This window comes from Perissodus microlepis, chromosome 1, assembly GCF_051167445.1.
Source record: "Perissodus microlepis isolate ML-2025 ecotype Zambia chromosome 1, ASM5116744v1, whole genome shotgun sequence".
Classification (NCBI taxonomy): Eukaryota; Metazoa; Chordata; class Actinopteri; order Cichliformes; family Cichlidae; genus Perissodus; species Perissodus microlepis.
Window position 1 is genome coordinate 33459070 of NC_140461.1, and position 18780 is coordinate 33477849.

At 49.4% G+C, this 18780-nt stretch overlaps 2 protein-coding genes across 4 annotated transcripts in view; both read right to left on the reverse strand.

Annotated features, from left to right (window-relative positions):
* The window catches only part of LOC146394129 (photoreceptor-specific nuclear receptor-like), a 221292-nt gene that overhangs the window by 38184 nt on the left and 164328 nt on the right, over positions 1 to 18780 (reverse strand). The gene's annotated exons all lie outside the window — the stretch shown is intronic.
* Positions 1 to 18780, reverse strand: part of slc67a1 (solute carrier family 67 member 1) — a 201981-nt gene that overhangs the window by 18809 nt on the left and 164392 nt on the right. The window contains exon 1 of one of the 3 annotated variants that reach the window (XR_014797121.1): positions 2276 to 13873. The exons of 1 other annotated variant lie outside the window; for it this stretch is intronic. Coding sequence is in view for 1 of the 2 variants with exons in the window: in XM_084907674.1 (XP_084763800.1) it covers positions 2276 to 2515 (240 nt within the window). In the remaining variant the exon portion in view is untranslated. Of the gene's footprint in view, positions 1 to 2275; positions 13874 to 18780 lie in introns of those variants that run through there. One more of the 3 variants, XM_084907674.1, reaches the window with a different exon arrangement.

The following is an 18780-nucleotide window of genomic DNA, read 5'->3' on the forward strand; positions in this document are numbered from 1 at the left end:
TGTGTGGGCAGGGCAAACCCACAGTCATCCCACCCAAGCCCCAAGTGGGTGTGCTCACACAGGAACCACAGCAGTTTTGCCCTTTAGGGCCCCTGTATGGGTTTTCTAAGGGTAAGTTCACTTTGTGTATTGATGTTGTGGGGCAAATTTGCTACTGCTAGAAATGTGCTTAAGTCGGACAGCAGGGCCAACCCCTAAGATCAGTGGGACCTTCGTTTCTTTTCTATAGAACCATGAGCCAAAACACATCTCACTTCTGCAGGGATAGTTTGGAAAAAAAATAATTTAAAAAGCAGAGAACTCCAAAAGCACCCAACCTAAACCCTACTGAAGCTGTTTTCACACATTAACTTAAATTTTTTGAAAAATTTTGTCAGAAGCGTTTGTAGCACACAACATCACTACTGTAAATATATCAGTTTGGGCGAGAGGACTGGGAGTGTGCAGGACACAAGACGAACACTTGTTTTCTCATTAGGGTAAATTGGCACAATATGATAGGGAGTATCTAATTTAATCTTGGCATTGTCACATGCACCTTTATCAGATTAAGAGAAAGGTTCAGAACTGCATTTGAGAAAATTGCTTCAGATAGTTTGGGATGAGCATGTCCTTGGAGTGAGGGTAAAGTACCCAAGACATGCTCAGCATATGTAGGAATTATTTCAAGACTGCTCAAGGTAACCTCATGAACACCCACAGCCATTATCACAGAAGTGGCTCCTTTGTCTAACCATCGTGCAAATATTTTTCACTTTGAAACACATTGGCTGGTTTGCTTGCCTAGTTCTGTGTAGGTTATCTCACAATTTAAATGGACTGTTTTGCTGTACAATGCAGAAACACTGTCACTGTGGCACTCACCTGGCCCGAGGTAGAGCTGCTACCAGTTCAAACTCTAACTTCTTTTTATAGGATATCTTTAGCAGCAGAGTCATGTCATGTAAAATGGAAAGTGGTGACAGAAAAAGAGCTAAATGCCAGGTGAATCAATTTGATTTAAATAAGTTGCATTGTGTTGCAGGTGAACACTGGCCTTATTTGAGGAAGGTGGTGCTGCTGGTGTTAGAGTTGGTGGAGGTATTTGGTGGCAGCAATGAGTGTCCTGCTATGCCTTTTTGTTTTATCATATCTCAGCTTTGAGTTCAAAGTTGGGAAGATTTTACGTCACAGAATGAGAAGTTTTAGAGTCACTTATGTTTACTGCACTATGACTAGACTATGACTAAATGATGTGTTAGCTTATATTTTTAGATTATTATGAAATTTAAATTTCTGCCAGTTTCCTGCTGCTTCTTTTCCAAAATCCTTAATTTACATTTTAAAACATGATTATTTCCATTATGCCACATACATGTAGTTCTATTTAATCTATCACATTTAAAAGCTTATAGTTAAAAGGCGTTTTGATGCTTCCAATCATGTAATTTTGACTCCTGTTTCATGTGTGATAAGTGTGCCAAAAACTACAAATTTGTGCCCCTGGAAAGACAATAAAACATTAACTCATGTACAAGTGGCCTTTCTATGTGGAGCTTGCATGTTCTCCCTGTGTTTTCTTTCTAGCTTCCTTCAACAGTCCAAAGAAATGCATGGGGTTCGGTTAACTGGTGATTCTAAATTTGCTACAGCTGTGAATGTGAGTGACCCAAATTAGAATAACTGGAAGAAAATACATGGGTAGTATTCGATAATGCATTTCTATACTGCAGATTTGTTTTGTGTATCCAAATCGGTTTATGTTTTCGATCACTGCAGTGGAACTAAATTTTCAATATCTGTTCTTAAGTATGAAATTTAGTAAAGATCCTAAGATTTAGCAATACAATACAACACTTTGCTACATGTACATACTGGCATAATTCTCATCCATACAAAGTATAAATACTGCCCATGTTCCTGAACAGCCACATATCTGCTGCTTTAACAAAGTGAATTTCACAACTCTGGGACTAATAAATGTCATCTTATCTTATCCCATCTTATCTTGTCACAGTGATTAAGCACATTTCAAAGCAGGATGCTTCACTGTGTGTCACTGATATTCAGTGATATGAATACCCCTTCTCCAGTGTTTACTATAAGTGTATGTAATAGCTACTGTTAGTGTTTCATATAAGACCAGTGGTCATTCTTGCACTCTTAATTAAAACGAGATTTTCAGCCATAGCTGATATCAACGTCAGTAAATCCAGCCTCAATCATAACTGTGCGCACTTCAGGGAATATAGGGACATTTCAGCTTCTTCTTCTTCTTCCCATGTCATATACTCACAGGGGTTACTGAGAACTGTAAAAACATCCATGTGATATCCAAAGCGGCGATGAGATACACAGCGTAAATTGTTGTCATCCTCTGTGAATCGTCTGCGACGTTTGAGGAAACAGAAGCTTTGTCCGTTTCCTCGTTTCTTTCACCTCTTCGACTCATTTTTGTTCCTTGCTGACAACAGCTGTAAAAAACCTTAATGTGTACTCTCTTCAACAAAAGTAAACTGGCAGACAAAAACGTCATTTGATCTAGCGACCTCTTGCACAAATTGTTAGCCAACCGGTACTCTGGTTGTACTTTGGAACATGAAGGCGTTACCAAGTTTGACGTTAGTCGGTTATGAAGATAGTTTCCGGTCTTTACATTGTTTGGTCATCGGTACAGGCGGACCTATCGCTGCCTTTATCTACGTATCAGACAGAGCAGTTGCTAAAAAACAGCAATGGGCACGTAAACTTCTATGAAAGAAAATCCTCAGGAAGTTTATACAGTGATGCTTTCAGGAACTCCTTCTAGGCTCGTACATTAAAGCATTTTCGAGATCTCTCATCTTCCCTGTCTCGTTTCGAGCATAACATTGATGTTGTTTTTTTAATATGATACAAAACAACATATCACATGTCAAAACTGTAAGATCTTTTTTATTGAAAAATATATATTTGGGTTAATTTGTTTCTCGCTTTTTATAGCATTAGAGTTAAGAGCCTCGTTTTTGTGTTTTATCATTTTATACTGTGCCAGTGTTTCAGTGAGAAACAGGTCTGTTGGAATATCTGCAGAATGGTTTTTGACATTCTCTTGTTGAAATTTGTGGAAATTGAGCTCCCAGTGCCATTCAAATGTGTTGTTTTATACATCACTGAGTTTGAAGTGGGAGGTGTATTCATAATTGTCTCTGTTGTTGTATGGGCAGTATGTGTTCATTGTTTGATTGTTACGCACTGGCAATGCATGCCGGGAGATGGTAATACAGTGAGTAAAGAGTTGGTCTTACCGCACTACTATTAAAGTTAAGTGATGTAGACCAGCGGGACTATGCTAAAGTGAGAGATAGCTTCCACAACTTTTTCATTGTCAGGAAAAATGTTGTTTATGAGCGCGCACATTTTAATATGCGCAAACAAGGGCCGAATGAGACTGTTGATGCATTCGTGACTGCCTTGCATGCATTAGCAGAGCACTGTAACTACGGACCGCTCCACGATGAGCTGATAAGAGACAGAATAGTAGTGGGCTTGGCCGACACGAGGCTGTCTGAGCGCATGCAGATGGAAAAAGACTTGGACTTGGATAAAGCTATAAATATGGCCAAGCAGTCAGAAGAAATCAAAAAACAACAGTCAGCTTTGAGAAGTGAAACAAATGTAATGCAAGTAAATGCGAAAACAGTTGACAGAGTGATACAAAAGCACGACAAAACAAAGTTCAACATGTTCAAAAATAAAACTGTCAAAACACAACAGCAATATAGCAAGAGAAAAAGTAATAAATGCTACAAGTGCGGAGGCTCTCCACATCCGAAACCCGAGTGCCCAGCAAATGATGCAAAATGTCATTTATGTGGAAAAAAAGGTCACTACCAGCGCGTCTGCAGACAAAGCAAGACAGTGCAAAGTATTTAGGAGGAAGAGGAGCACGGTTTCTTCCTAGGCTCAGTTTCCAGTGACGGCCAGGCGTGGACAGCCATCATAAGTGAAAGATGCAAAAATCACTTTCAAACTGGATACTGAAGCAGATGTGACTGTAATAGCTGACTCGGACTTATCAAAGATTTTTGCTAACGAACACAGACCAGTTCTCCAGCAGCCAGAAAAACCTTTGTTAGGCCCTGGAAAAACACCACTGGACGTTGCTGGTTTTACAAAGCTACAGCTCAACTACGGAGCAAAACAGACAACAGAGAAGGTCTATGTTGTAAGAAACCTGAGCACTCCACTGCTAGGCCTGCCCGCCATTACAGCTCTTGGCCTGCTGGTGCGAGTTGACGTGGTTTCAATGAACACTCTGAAGACTACTTACCCACACCAGGGCCAGTGGTGCTGGCTGATACCATCCACAATACACAAGGGCCTGTTCTACTGGCTGATTCCATCCACATTACACCAGGGTCAGTGCTCCCTGTGAGGCCATCTTCACCACACCATGGCCTGTGCTACTGGCTTAGGCCAACTACATTTCACCAGGGCCTGTGTTGCTGGCTGATGCCATCCACATTTCACCATGGCCATTGCTCCCTGTGAGGCCATCTTCACCACACCAGGGCCTGTGCTAAAGGCTTAGGCCAGCTAAATTTCACCAGTGCGTATGTTGCTGGCTGAGGCCATCTACATTTCACCAGGGCCTGTGTTGCTAGCTGAGGACAACTACATTTAAACAGAGCCTGTGTTGCTGTCTGATGCCATCCACAATACACAAGGGCCTGTGTTGCTGGCTGATACCATCCACATTTCACCATGGCCAGTGGTCCCTGTGAGGCCATCTTCACCAGACCAGGGCCTTTGGTGCTGGCCGAAACCATCCACATTTCACCAGGGCCTGTGGTGTTGCTGGCTGATACCATTCACAATACACAAGGGCCTGTGCTACTGGCTGATGCCATCTACATTACACCAGGGCCTGAGGTGCTTGCCAATACCATACACATTTCACCAGGGCCTGTGTTGCTAGCTGAGGACAACTACATTTAAAGAGAGCCTGTGTTGCTGGATGATGCCATCCACAATACACAAGGGCCTGTTTTGCTGGCTGATGCCATCCACTTTCACCATGGCCAGTGCTCCCTGTGAGGCCATCTTCACCACACCAGGGCCTGTGCTTCTGGCTGAGGCCATCTTCACCAGACCAGGGTCTGTGTTGCTGGCTGATGCCATCCACATTTCACCAGGGACAGTGCTTCCTGTGAGGCCATCTGCACCAGACCAGGGCCACTGTTGTTGGCTGAGTCCATACACATTACACCAGGGACAGTGCTTCCTGTGAGGCCATCTTCAACACACCAGAGCCTGTGCTGTTGGCTGAGGCCATCCACATTACACCAGGACCTGTGGTGCTGGCCAATACCATCCACATTTCACCAGGGCCTGTGCTGCCGGCTTCTACCATCCACATTACACCAGGGACAGTGCTTCCTGTGAGGCCATCTTCACCCCACCAGTGCCACTGCTGCTCGTTGATGCCATCCACATTACACCCGGGCCTGTGGTGCTGACCGATATCATACACATTTCACCAGGGCCAGTGGTGTTTGCTAAGGCCATTCACATTACACCAGGGTGTGTGGTGCTGACAAATACCATCCATATTTCACTAGGGACAGTATTGTTAGATGAGGTCATTTACATTACAACAGGGCCTGAGGTGCTTGCCAATACCATACACATTTCACCAGGGCCTGTGTTGCTAGCTGAGGACAACTACATTTAAAGAGAGCCTGTGTTGCTGGATGATGCCATCCACAATACACAAGGGCCTGTTTTGCTGGCTGATGCCATCCACTTTCACCATGGCCAGTGCTCCCTGTGAGGCCATCTTCACCACACCAGGGCCTGTGCTTCTGGCTGAGGCCATCTTCACCAGACCAGGGTCTGTGTTGCTGGCTGATGCCATCCACATTTCACCAGGGACAGTGCTTCCTGTGAGGCCATCTGCACCAGACCAGGGCCACTGTTGTTGGCTGAGTCCATACACATTACACCAGGGACAGTGCTTCCTGTGAGGCCATCTTCAACACACCAGAGCCTGTGCTGTTGGCTGAGGCCATCCACATTACACCAGGACCTGTGGTGCTGGCCAATACCATCCACATTTCACCAGGGCCTGTGCTGCCGGCTTCTACCATCCACATTACACCAGGGACAGTGCTTCCTGTGAGGCCATCTTCACCCCACCAGTGCCACTGCTGCTCGTTGATGCCATCCACATTACACCCGGGCCTGTGGTGCTGACCGATATCATGCACATTTCACCAGGGCCAGTGGTGTTTGCTAAGACCATTCACATTACACCAGGGTGTGTGGTACTGACAAATACCATCCATATTTCACTAGGGACAGTATTGTTAGATGAGGTCATTTACATTACAACAGGGCCTGTGCAACTGGCTGAGGCCAACTACATTTCACCAGGGCGTGTGTTGCCGGCTAAGGCCATCTACATTTCACCAGGGCCTGTGTTCATGGCTGAGGCCAACTACATTTCACCAGGGCGTGGGTTGGTGGCTGATACCAACCACATTACACCAGGGCCTTTGCTGCTGGCTGATGCCATCCACAATACACAAGGGCCTGTGCTACTGCCTGAGGCCAACTACATTTCACCAGGGCTTATGTTGCCGCTGAGGCCATCTACATTTCAACAGGGCCTGTGCTGCTGTCTGAGGCCATGTACATTTCACCAGAGCCTGCGTTTCTGGCTGATGCCATCCACATTACACCAGGGCCTGTGCTACTGGCTTAGGCCAGCTAAATTTCACCAGGGCGTATGTTGCTGTCTGAGGCCATCTACATTTCTACATTACACCAGGCCATCTGTGTTGCTAGCTGAGGACAACTACATTTAAACAGAGCCTGTGTTGCTGGCTGATGCCATCCACAATGCACAAGGGAGTGTGTTGCTGGCTGTTTCCATCCACAATACACAAGGGCCTGTGTTGCTGGCTGATGCCATCCACTTTCACCATGGCCAGTGCTCCCTGTGAGGCCATCTTCACCAGACCATGGCCTTTGGTGCTGGCCGAAACCATCCACATTTCACCAGGGGCTGTGGTGTTGCTGGCTGATACCATTCACAATACACAAGGGCCTGTGCTACTGGCTGATGCCATCCACATTACACCCGGGCTTGAGGTGCTTGCCAATACCATACACATTTCACCAGGGCATGTGTTGCTGGCTGAGGACAACTACATTTAAAGAGAGCCTGTGTTGCTGGATGATGCCATCCACAATACACAAGGGCCTGTTTTGCTGGCTGATGCCATCCACTTTCACCATGGCCAGTGCTCCCTGTGAGGCCATCTTCACCACACCAGGGCCTGTGCTTCTGGCTGAGGCCATCTTCACCAGACCAGGGCCTGTGTTGCTGGCTGATGCCATCCACTTTCACCATGGCCAGTGCTCCCTGTGAGGCCATCTTCACCAGACCATGGCCTTTGGTGCTGGCCGAAACCATCCACATTTCACCAGGGCCTGTGGTGTTGCTGGCTGATACCATTCACAATACACAAGGGCCTGTGCTACTGGCTGATGCCATCTACTTTTCACCATGGCTTGAGGTGCTTGCCAATACCATACACATTTCACCAGGGCATGTGTTGCTGGCTGAGGACAACTACATTTAAAGAGAGCCTGTGTTGCTGGATGATGCCATCCACAATACACAAGGGCCTGTTTTGCTGGCTGATGCCATCCACTTTCACCATGGCCAGTGCTCCCTGTGAGGCCATCTTCACCACACCAGGGCCTGTGCTTCCTGTGAGGCCATCTTCACCCCACCAGTGCCACTGCTGCTCATTGATGCCATCCACATTACACCTGGCCCTGTGGTGCTGACCGATATCATGCACATTTCACCAGGGCCAGTGGTGTTTGCTAAGGCCATTCACATTACACCAGGGTGTGTGGTGCTGACCAATACCATCCATATTTCACCAGGGACAGTGTTGTTAGATGAGGTCATTTACATTACAACAGGGCCTGTGCTACTGGCTGAGGCCAACTACATTTCACCAGGGCGTGTGTTGCCGGCTAAGGCCATCTACATTTCACCAGGGCCTGTGTTCATGGCTTAGGCCAACTACATTTCACCAGGGCCTGGGTTGGTGGCTGATACCATCCACATTACACCAGGGCCTTTGCTGCTGGCTGATGCCATCCACAATACACAAGGGCCTGTGCTACTGCCTGAGGCCAACTACATTTCACCAGGGCTTATGTTGCCGGCTGAGGCCATCTACATTTCACCAGAGCCTGCGTTTCTGGCTGATGCCATCCACATTACACCAGGGCCTGTGCTACTGGCTTAGGCCAGCTAAATTTCACCAGGGCGTATTTTGCTGGCTGAGGTTATCTACATTTCACCAGGGCTTGTGTTGCTAGCTGAGGACAACTACATTTAAACAGAGCCTGTGTTGCTGGCTGATGCCATCCACAATACACAAGGGAGTGTGTTGCTGGCTGTTGCCATCCACAATACACAAGGGCCTGTGTTGCTGGCTAATGCCATCCACATTTCACCATGGCCAGTGCTCCCTGTGAGGCCATCTTCACCACACCAGGGCCTGTGCTTCTGGCTGAGGCCATCTGCACCACACCAGGGCCACTGTTGTTGGCTGAGTCCATACACATTACACCAGGGACAGTGCTTCCTGTGAGGCCATCTTCAACACACCAGGGCCTGTGCTGTTGGCTGAGGCCATCCACATTACACCAGGACCTGTGGTGCTGGCCAATACCATCCACATTTCACCAGGGCCTGTGCTGCTTTCTGAGGCCATCCACATTACACCAGGGACTGTGATGCCGGCTTCTACCATCCACATTACACCAGGGACAGTTCTTCCTGTGAGGCCATCTTCACCCCACCAGTAACTCTGCTGCTCGTTGATGCCATCCACATTACACCAGGGCCTGTACTGCTGTCTGAGGCCATCTACATTTCACCAGAGCCTGCGTTTCTGGCTGATGCCATCCACATTACACAAAGGCCTGTGCTACTGGCTGATGCCATCCATATTACACCAGGGCCAGTGCTCCCTGTCAGGCAATCTTCCCCACACCAGGGCCTGCATTGATGGCTGAGGCCATCCACATTACACCAGGGCCAATGCTCCCTGTGAGGCCATCTTCACCACACCAGGGTCTGCGTTGCTGGTTGATTTCATCAACATTACACCACGGCCAGTGCTTTTCTCGCAGTATAAATTTTCATCTTGTGAATAACTTGAAAATCTTAGCTCAAAAATCTGCAAAACCTGTTTGCCCAGCACGAGGATATGGAATTATATAAGATAAAGCCATAAATATGTGTGTCTGAGTCTTCTATCAAAAGTTACAGCTATTTATATGAAGTTGTACAAAAACGCTTTATTTCGTCAAGACAGTGCGTTTCTTACGATTTACATGCATTTGAATGGGATATTCGCCCGAAACAAAGTATAGGTTTTCATTATGTGAATACCTTTAAAGTCTCATTTCAAACAGCTGCAAAACCTGTTTGCCCAGCACGGGGATATTGAATTCTATAAGATAAAGCCATAAATATGTGTGTCTGAGTCTTCTATCAAAAGTTACAGCTATTTATATGAAGTTGTACAAAAACGCTTTATTTCATCGAGACAGTGCGTTTCTTATGATTACATGCATTTGAATGTGGAACTCGCCCGAAACAAAGTATAGGTTTTCATTATGTGAATAACTTGAAAATCTTAGCTCAAACATCTGCCAAACCTGTTTGCCCAGCACGAGGATATTGAATTATATAAGATAAAGCCATAAATATGAGTCTCTGAGTCTTCTATCAAAAGTTACAAAAGTTGTACAAAAATGCTTTATTTCGTCAAGACAGTGCGTTTCTTACGATTTACATGCATTTGAATGGGATATTCGCCCGAAACAAAGTATAGGTTTTCATTATGTGAATACCTTTAAAGTCTCATTTCAAACAGCTGCAAAACCTGTTTGCCCAGCACGGGGATATTGAATTCTATAAGATAAAGCCATAAATATTTGTGTCTGAGTCTTCTATCAAAAGTTACAGCTATTTATATGAAGTTGTACAAAAACGCTTTATTTTCTCAAGACAGTGCGTTTCTTACTGCCGGCTTCTACCATCCATATTACACCAGGGACAGTGCTTCCTGTGATGCCATCATCACCACACCAGGGCCTGTGGTGCTGGATGAGGCTATCCACATTACACCAGGGTCTGTGGTGCTGGCCAATACCATCCACATTTCACCAGTGCCAGTGCTTCCTGTGAGGCCATCATCACCACAGCAGGGCCGGTGGTGCTGGCTGAGGCCATCCACATTACACCAGGGCCTGTGCTACTCGTTGATACCATCCACATTTCACCAGGGCCACTGTTGTTGGCTGAGGCCATAGACTTTACACCAGGGCAAGTGGTGTTGGCTGAGGACATTCCCATTACACCAGGGCCTGTGGTGCTGGCAAATACCATCCACATTTCACCATGGCCAGTGTTGTTGGATGAGGCCATCCACATTACACCACCTCCTGTGCTACTCGTTGATACCATCCACATTTCAACAGGGCTTGTGATGCCGGCTTCTACCATCCACATTACACCAGGGACAGTGCTGCCTGTGAGGCCATCTTCACCCCACCAGGGCCTCTACTGCTCGTTGATGCCATTCACATTACACCAGGGTGTGTGGTGCTGACCAATACCATCCATACTTCACCAGGGACAGTGTTGTTAGATGAGGCCATCCACATTACAACAGGGCCTGTGCTACTGGCTGAGGACATTTACATTTCACCAGGGCCTGTGCTACTGGCTGAGGACATTTCCATTTCACCATGGCCTGTGGTCATGGCTGAGGCCAACTACATTTCACCAGGGCCTGTGTTGGTGGCTGATCCCATCCACATTATACAAAGGCCTGTGCTACTGGCTGATGGCATCCACATTACACCAGGGCCAGTGCTCCCTGTGAGGCCATCTTAACCACACCAGGGCCTGCGTTGCTGGCTGAGGCCATCCACATTGCACCAGGGCCACTGCTCCCTGTGAGGCCATATTCAACACACCAGGGCCTGCGTTGCTGGCTCATGCCATCCACATTACACCAGGGCATGTGCTACTGGCTGAGGCCAACTACATTTCACCAGGGCCTGTGCTACTCGTTGATGGCATCCACATTACACCCGGGCCCGTGGTGCTGTCCGAAACCATCCACATTTCACCAGGGCTTGTGTTGCTGGCTGATGACATTCACAAAACACAAGGGCCTGTGGTGCTGGCCAATACCATCCACATTTCACAAGGGGCAGTGTTGTTGAATGAGGCCATCCACATTACACCAGGGACAGTGCTTCCTGTGAGGCCATATTCAACACACCAGGGCCTGTGCTTTTGGCGAAGGCCATCCACATTACATCACGGCCTGTGATGCCGGCTTCTACCATCCACATTACACCAGGGACAGTGCTTCCTGTGAGGCCATCTTCACCCCACCAGGGCCTCTGCTGCTCGTTGATGCCATCCACATTACACCTGGGCCTGTGGTGCTGATCGATATCATGCACATTTCACCAGGGCCAGTGGTGTTGGCTAAGGCCATTCACATTACACAAGGGTGTGTGGTGCTAACCAATACTATCCATATTTCACCAGGGACAGTATTGTTAGATAAGGCCATCCACATTACAACAGGGCCTGTGCTGCTGGCCAATACCATCCACATTTCACAAGGGGCAGTGTTGTTGAATGAGGCCATCCACATTACACCAGGGACAGTGCTCCCTGTGAGGCCATATTCAACACACCAGGGCCTGTGCTTTTGGCGAAGGCCATCCACATTACATCACGGCCTGTGATGCCGGCTTCTACCATCCACATTACACCAGGGACAGTGCTTCCTGTGAGGCCATCTTCACCCCACCAGGGCCTCTGCTGCTCGTTGATGCCATCCACATTACACCTGGGCCTGTGGTGCTGATCGATATCATGCACATTTCACCAGGGCCAGTGGTGTTGGCTAAGGCCATTCACATTACACAAGGCTGTGTGGTGCTGACCAATACTATCCATATTTCACCAGGGACAGGATTGTTAGATGAGGCCATCCACATTACAACAGGGCCTGTGCTACTGTCTGAGGACATTTCCATTTCACCATGGCCTGTGGTCATGGCTGAGGCCAACTACATTTCACCAGGGCCTGTTTTGGTGGTTGATCCCATCCACAATATACAAAGGCCTGTGCTACTGGCTGATGCCATCCACATTACACCAGGGCCTGTGCTACTCGTTGATACCATCCACATTACACCAGGGCCTGTGCTACTCGTTGATACCATCCACATTTAACCAGGGCTTCTGTTGCTGGCTGATGCGATCCACAATGCACAAGGGCCTGTGCTACTGGCTGAGGACATTTACATTACACCAGGGCCTGTGGTGCTGGCCAATACCATCCACATTTCACCAGGGCCAGTGTTGTTGGCTGAGGTCATACACATTACACCAGGGACAGTGCTTCCTGTGAGGCCATCTTCACCACACCAGGGCGTCTGCTGCTCGTTGATGCCATCCACATTACACCTGGGCCTGTGGTGCTGGATATCACAAACATTTCACCAGGGCCAGTGGTGTTGGCAAAGGCCATTCACAGTACACCAGGGTATGTGATGCTGACCAATACCATCCATATTTCACCAGGGACAGTGTTGTTAGATGAGGCCATCCACATTACAACAGGGCCTGCGTTGCTCGCTAAGGCCATCCACATTGCACCAGGGCCACTGCTCCCTGTGAGGCCATATTCACCACACCAGGGCCTATGCTGCTGGCTGATACCATCCTCATTTCACCAGGCCCTGCGTTGCTGGCTCATGCCATCCACATTACATCAGGGCATGTGGTGCTTTCCGAAACCATCCACATTTCTCCAGGGCTTGTGTTGCTGGCTGATTACATCCACAATACACAAGGGCCTGTGCTACTGGCTGAGGCCAACTACATTTCACCAGGGCCTGTGCTACTCGTTGATGCCATCCACATTACACCCGGGCCTTTGGTGCTTTCCGAAACCATCCACATTTCACCAGGGCTTGTGTTGCTGGCTGATGACATCCACAATGCACAAGGGCCTGTGCTACTGGCTGAGGACATTTACATTACACCAGGGCCTGTGGTGCTGGCCAATACAATCCACATTTCACCAGGGCCACTGTTGTTGGCTGAGGCCATCCACATTACGTCACGGCCTGTGATGCCGGCTTCTACCATCCACATTTCACCAGGGACAGTGCTTCCTGTGAGGCCGTCTTCACCCCACCAGGGCCTCTGCTGCTCGTTGATGCCATCCACATTTCACCAGGGCCACTGTTGTTGGCTGAGGCCATCCACATTACACCTGGGCCTGTGGTGCTGAATGATATCATGCACATTTCACCAGGGCCAGTGGTGTTGGCTAAGGCCATTCACATTACACAAGGGTGTGTGGTGCTGACCAATACCATCCATACTTCACCAGGGACAGTATTGTTAGATGAGGCCATCCACATTACATCACGGTCTGTGATGCCGGCTTCTACCATCCACATTACACCAGGGACAGTGCTTCCTGTGAGGCCATCTTCACCCCACCAGGGCCTCTGCTGCTCGTTGATGCCATCCACATTACACCTGGGCCTGTGGTGCTGACCAATATCATGCACATTTCACCAGGGCCAGTGGTGTTGGCTAAGGCCATTCACATTACACAAGGGTGTGTGATGCTGGCCAACACCATCCATACTTCACCAGGACAGTATTGTTAGATGAGGCCATCCACATTACAACAGGGCCTGTGCTACTGGCTGAGGACATTTCCATTTCACCATGGCCTGTGGTCATGGCTGACGCCAACTACATTTCACCAGGGCCTGTCTTGGTGGCTGATCCCATCCACAATATACAAAGGCCTGTGCTACTGGCTGATGCCATCCACATTACACCAGGGCCAGTGCTCCCTGTGAGGCCATATTCAACACACCAGGGCCTGTGCTGCTGGCTGATACCATCCTCATTTCACCAGGGCCTGCTTTACTGGCTGAGGCCATCCACATTGCACCAGGGCCACTGCTCCCTGTGAGGCCATATTCACCACACCAGGGCCTGTGCTGCTGGCTGATACCATCCTCATTTCACCAGCCCTGCGTTGCTGGCTCATGCCATCCACATTACATCAGGGCATGTGGTGCTTTCCGAAACCATCCATATTTCACCAGGGCTTGTGTTGCTGGCTGATGACATCCACAATACACAAGGGCCTGTGCTACTGGCTGAGGCCAACTACATTTCACCAGGGCCTGTGCTACTCGTTGATGCCATCCACATTACACCCGGGCCCCTGGTGCTTTCCGAAACCATCCACATTTCACAAGGGCCTGTGCTACTGGCTGAGGACATTCACATTACACCAGGGCCTGTGGTGCTGGCCAATACCATCCACATTTCACCAGGGCCACTGTTGTTGGCTGAGGCCATCCACATTACGTCACGGCCTGTGATGCCGGCTTCTACCATCCACATTTCACCAGGGACAGGGCTTCCTGTGAGGCCATCTTCACCCCACCAGGGCATCTGCTGCTCGTTGATGCCATCCACATTACACCTGGGCCTGTAGTGCTTTCCGATATCATGCACATTTCACCAGGGCCAGTTGTGTTGGCTAAGGCCATTCACATTACACAAGGGTGTGTGGTGCTAACCAATACCATCCATACTTCACCAGGGACAGTATTGTTAGATGAGGCCATCCACATTACATCACGGCCTGTGATGCCAGCTTCTACCATCCACATTATACCACGGCCAGTGGTGTTGGCTGAGGACATTCACATTACACCAGGGCCTGTGCTGCTGGCCAATACCATCCACATTACACCAGGGCCAGTGGTGTTGGCTGAGGACATTCACATTACACCAGGGCCTGTGCTGCTGGCCAATACCATCTACATTTCACAAGGGACAGTATTGTTAGATGAGGCCATCCACATTACATCACGGCCTGTGATGCCGGATTCTACCATCCACATTACACCAGGGACAGTACTTCCAGTGAGGCCATCTTCACCCCACCAGGGCCTCTGCTGCTCGTTGATGCCATCCACATTTCACCAGGGCCAGTGGTGTTGGCTAAGGCCATTCACATTACACAAGGGTGTGTGGTGCTAACCAATACCATCCATACTTCACCAGGGACAGTATTGTTAGATGAGGCCATCCACATTACAACAGGGCCTGTGCTACTGGCTGAGGACATTTCCATTTCACCATGGCCTGTGGTCATGGCTGAGGCCAACTACATTTCACCAGGGCCTGTCTTGTTGGCTGATCCAATCCACAATGTACAAAGGCCTGTGCTACTGGCTGATGCCATCCACATTACACCAGGGCCAGTGCTCCCTGTGAGGCCATATTCAACACACCAGGGCCTGTGCTGCTGGCTGATACCATCCTCATTTCCCCAGTCCCTGCGTTGCTGGCTCATGCCATCCATATTACATCAGGGCATGTGCTACTGGCTGAGGCCAACTACATTTCACCAGGGCCTGTGCTACTCGTTGATGCCATCCACATTACACCCGGGCCTGTGGTGCTTTCCGAAACCATCCACATTTCACCAGGGCTTGTGTTGCTGACTGATGACATCCACAAAGCACAAGGGCCTGTGATACTGGCAGATGCCATCCACATTACACCAGGGCCAGTGGTGTTAGATGAGGCCATCCACATTACAACAGGGCCTGTGCTGCTGGCTGATACCATGCTCATTTCACCAGGGCGTGCGTTGCTCGCTAAGGCCATCCACATTTCACCAGGGCCACTGCTCCCTGTGAGGCCATATTCACCACACCAGGGCCTGCGTTGCTGGCTCATGCCATCCACATTACATCAGGGCATGTGGTGCTTTACGAAACCATCCACATTTCACCAGGGCTTGTGTTGCTGGCTGATGACATCCACAATACACAAGGGCCTGTGCTACTGGCTGAGGCAAACTACATTTCACCAGGGCCTGTGCTACTCGTTGATGCCATCCACATTACACCCGGGCCTGTAGTGCTTTCCGAAACCATCCACATTTCACCAGGGCTTGTGTTGCTGGCTGATGACATCCACAATACACAAGGACCTGTGCTACTGGCTGAGGACATTCACATTACACCAGGGCCTGTGGTGCTGGCCAATACCATCCACATTTCACCAGGGCCACTGTTGTTGGCTGAGGCCATCCACATTACGTCACGGCCTGTGATGCCGGCTTCTACCATCCACATTTCACCAGGGACAGTGCTTCCTGTGAGGCCATCTTCACCCCACCAGGGCCTCTGCTGCTCGTTGATGCCATCCACATTACACCTGGGCCTGTGGTGATGACCGATATCATGCACATTTCACCAGGGCCAGTGGTGTTGGCTAAGGCCATTCACATTACACAAGGGTGTGTGGTGCTGACCAATACCATCCATACTTCACCAGGGACAGTATTGTTAGAAGAGGCCATCCACATTACATCACGGCCTGTGATGCCGGATTCTACCATCCACATTACACCAGGGACAGTGCTTCCTGTGAGGCCATCTTCACCCCACCAGGGCCTCTGCTGCTCGTTGATGCCATCCACATTACACCTGGGCCTGTGGTGCTGACCAATATCATGCACATTTCACCAGGGCCAGTGGTGTTGGCTAAGGCCATTCACATTACACAAGGGTGTGTGGTGCTAACCAATACCATCCATACTTCACCAGGGACAGTATTGTTAGATGAGGCCATCCACATTACAACAGGGCCTGTGCTACTGGCTGAGGACATTTCCATTTCACCATGGCCTGTGGTCATGGCTGACGCCAACTACATTTCACCAGGGCCTGTCTTGCTGGCTGATCCCATCCACATTACACCAGGGCCAGTGCTCCCTGTGAGGCCATATTCAAAACACCAGGGCCTGTGCTGCTGGCTGATACCATCCTCATTTCACCAGGGCCTGCTTTACTGGCTGAGGCCATCCACATTGCACCAGGGCCACTGCTCCCTGTGACACCATTTTCACCACACCAGGGCCTGTGCTGCTGGCTGATACCATCCTCATTTCACCAGTCCCTGCGTTGCTGGCTCATGCCATCCATATTACATCAGGGCATGTGCTACTGGCTGAGGCCAACTACATTTCACATGGGCCTGTGCTACTCGTTGATGCCATCCACATTACACCAGTGCCTGTATTGCTGTCCGAAACCATCCACATTTCACCAGGGCTTGTGTTGCTGACTGATGACATCCACAAAACACAAGGGCCTGTGATACTGGCAGATGCCATCAAAATTACACCAGGGCCAGTGGTGTTGGCTGAGGACATTCACATTGCGCCAGGGCCTGTGGTGCTGGCCAATACAATCCACATTTCACCAGGGCCACTGTTGTTGGCTGAGGTCATACACATTACACCAGGGACAGGGCTTCCTGTGAGGCCATCTTCACTACACCAGAGCCTGTGCTTTTGGCTGAGGCCATCCACATTACTTCACGGCCTGTGATGCCGGCTTCTACCATCCACATTACACTAGGGACAGTGCTTCCTGTGAGGCCATCTTCACCCCACCAGGGCCTCTGCTGCTCGCTGATGCCATCCACATTACACCTGGGCCTGTGGTGCTGACCGATATCATGAACATTTCACCAGGGCCAGTGGTGTTGGCTAAGGCCATTTACATTACACAAGGGTGTGTGGTGCTGATCAATACCATCCATATTTCAACAGGGACAGTATTGTTAGATGAGGCCATCCACATTACAACAGGGCCTGTGCTACTGGCTGAGGACATTCACATTTCACCAGGGCCTGTGCTACTGGCTGAGGACATTTCCATTTCACCATGGCCTGTGGTCATGGCTGAGGCCAACTACATTTCACCAGGGCCTGTCTTGGTGGCTGATCCCATCCACAATATACAAAGGCCTGTGCTACTGGCTGATGCCATCCACATTACACCAGGGCCTGTGCTACTCGTTGATACCATCCACATTACACCAGGGCCTGTGCTACTCGTTGATACAATCCACATTTCACCAGGGCTTCTGTTTCTGTCTGATGCGATCCACAATGCACAAGGGCCTGTGCTACTGGCTGAGGACATTTACATTTCACCAGGGCCTGTGGTCATGGCTGAGTCCAATTACATTTCACCAGGGCCTGTGGTCATGGCTGATGCCATCCACATTACACCAGGGCCAGTGCTCCCTGTGAGGCCATCTTCACCACACCAGGGCCTGCGTTGCTGGCTGAGAGTATCCACATTGCACCAGGGCCACTGCTCCCTGTGAGGCCATATTCACCACACCAGGGCCTGTGCTGCTGGCTGATACCATCCTCATTTCACCAGGCCTTGCGTTGCTGGCTCATGCCATCCACATTACATCAGAGCATGTCCTACTGGCTGAGGCCACCTACATTTCACCAGGTCCTGTGCTACTCGTTGATGCCATCCACATTATACCCGGGCCTGTGGTGCTTTCCGAAACCATCCACATTTCACCAGGGCTTGTGTTGCTGGCTGATGACATCCACAATACACAAGGGCCTGTGCGACTGGCTGAGGACATTCAAATTGCACCAGGGCCTGTGGTGCTGGCCAATACCATCCATATTTCACCAGGGACAGTGTTGTTAGATGAGGCCATCCACATTACAACAGGGCTTGTGCTGCTGGCTGATTCCATGCTCATTTCACCAGGGCCTGCGTTGCTCGCTGAGAACATCCACATTGCACCAG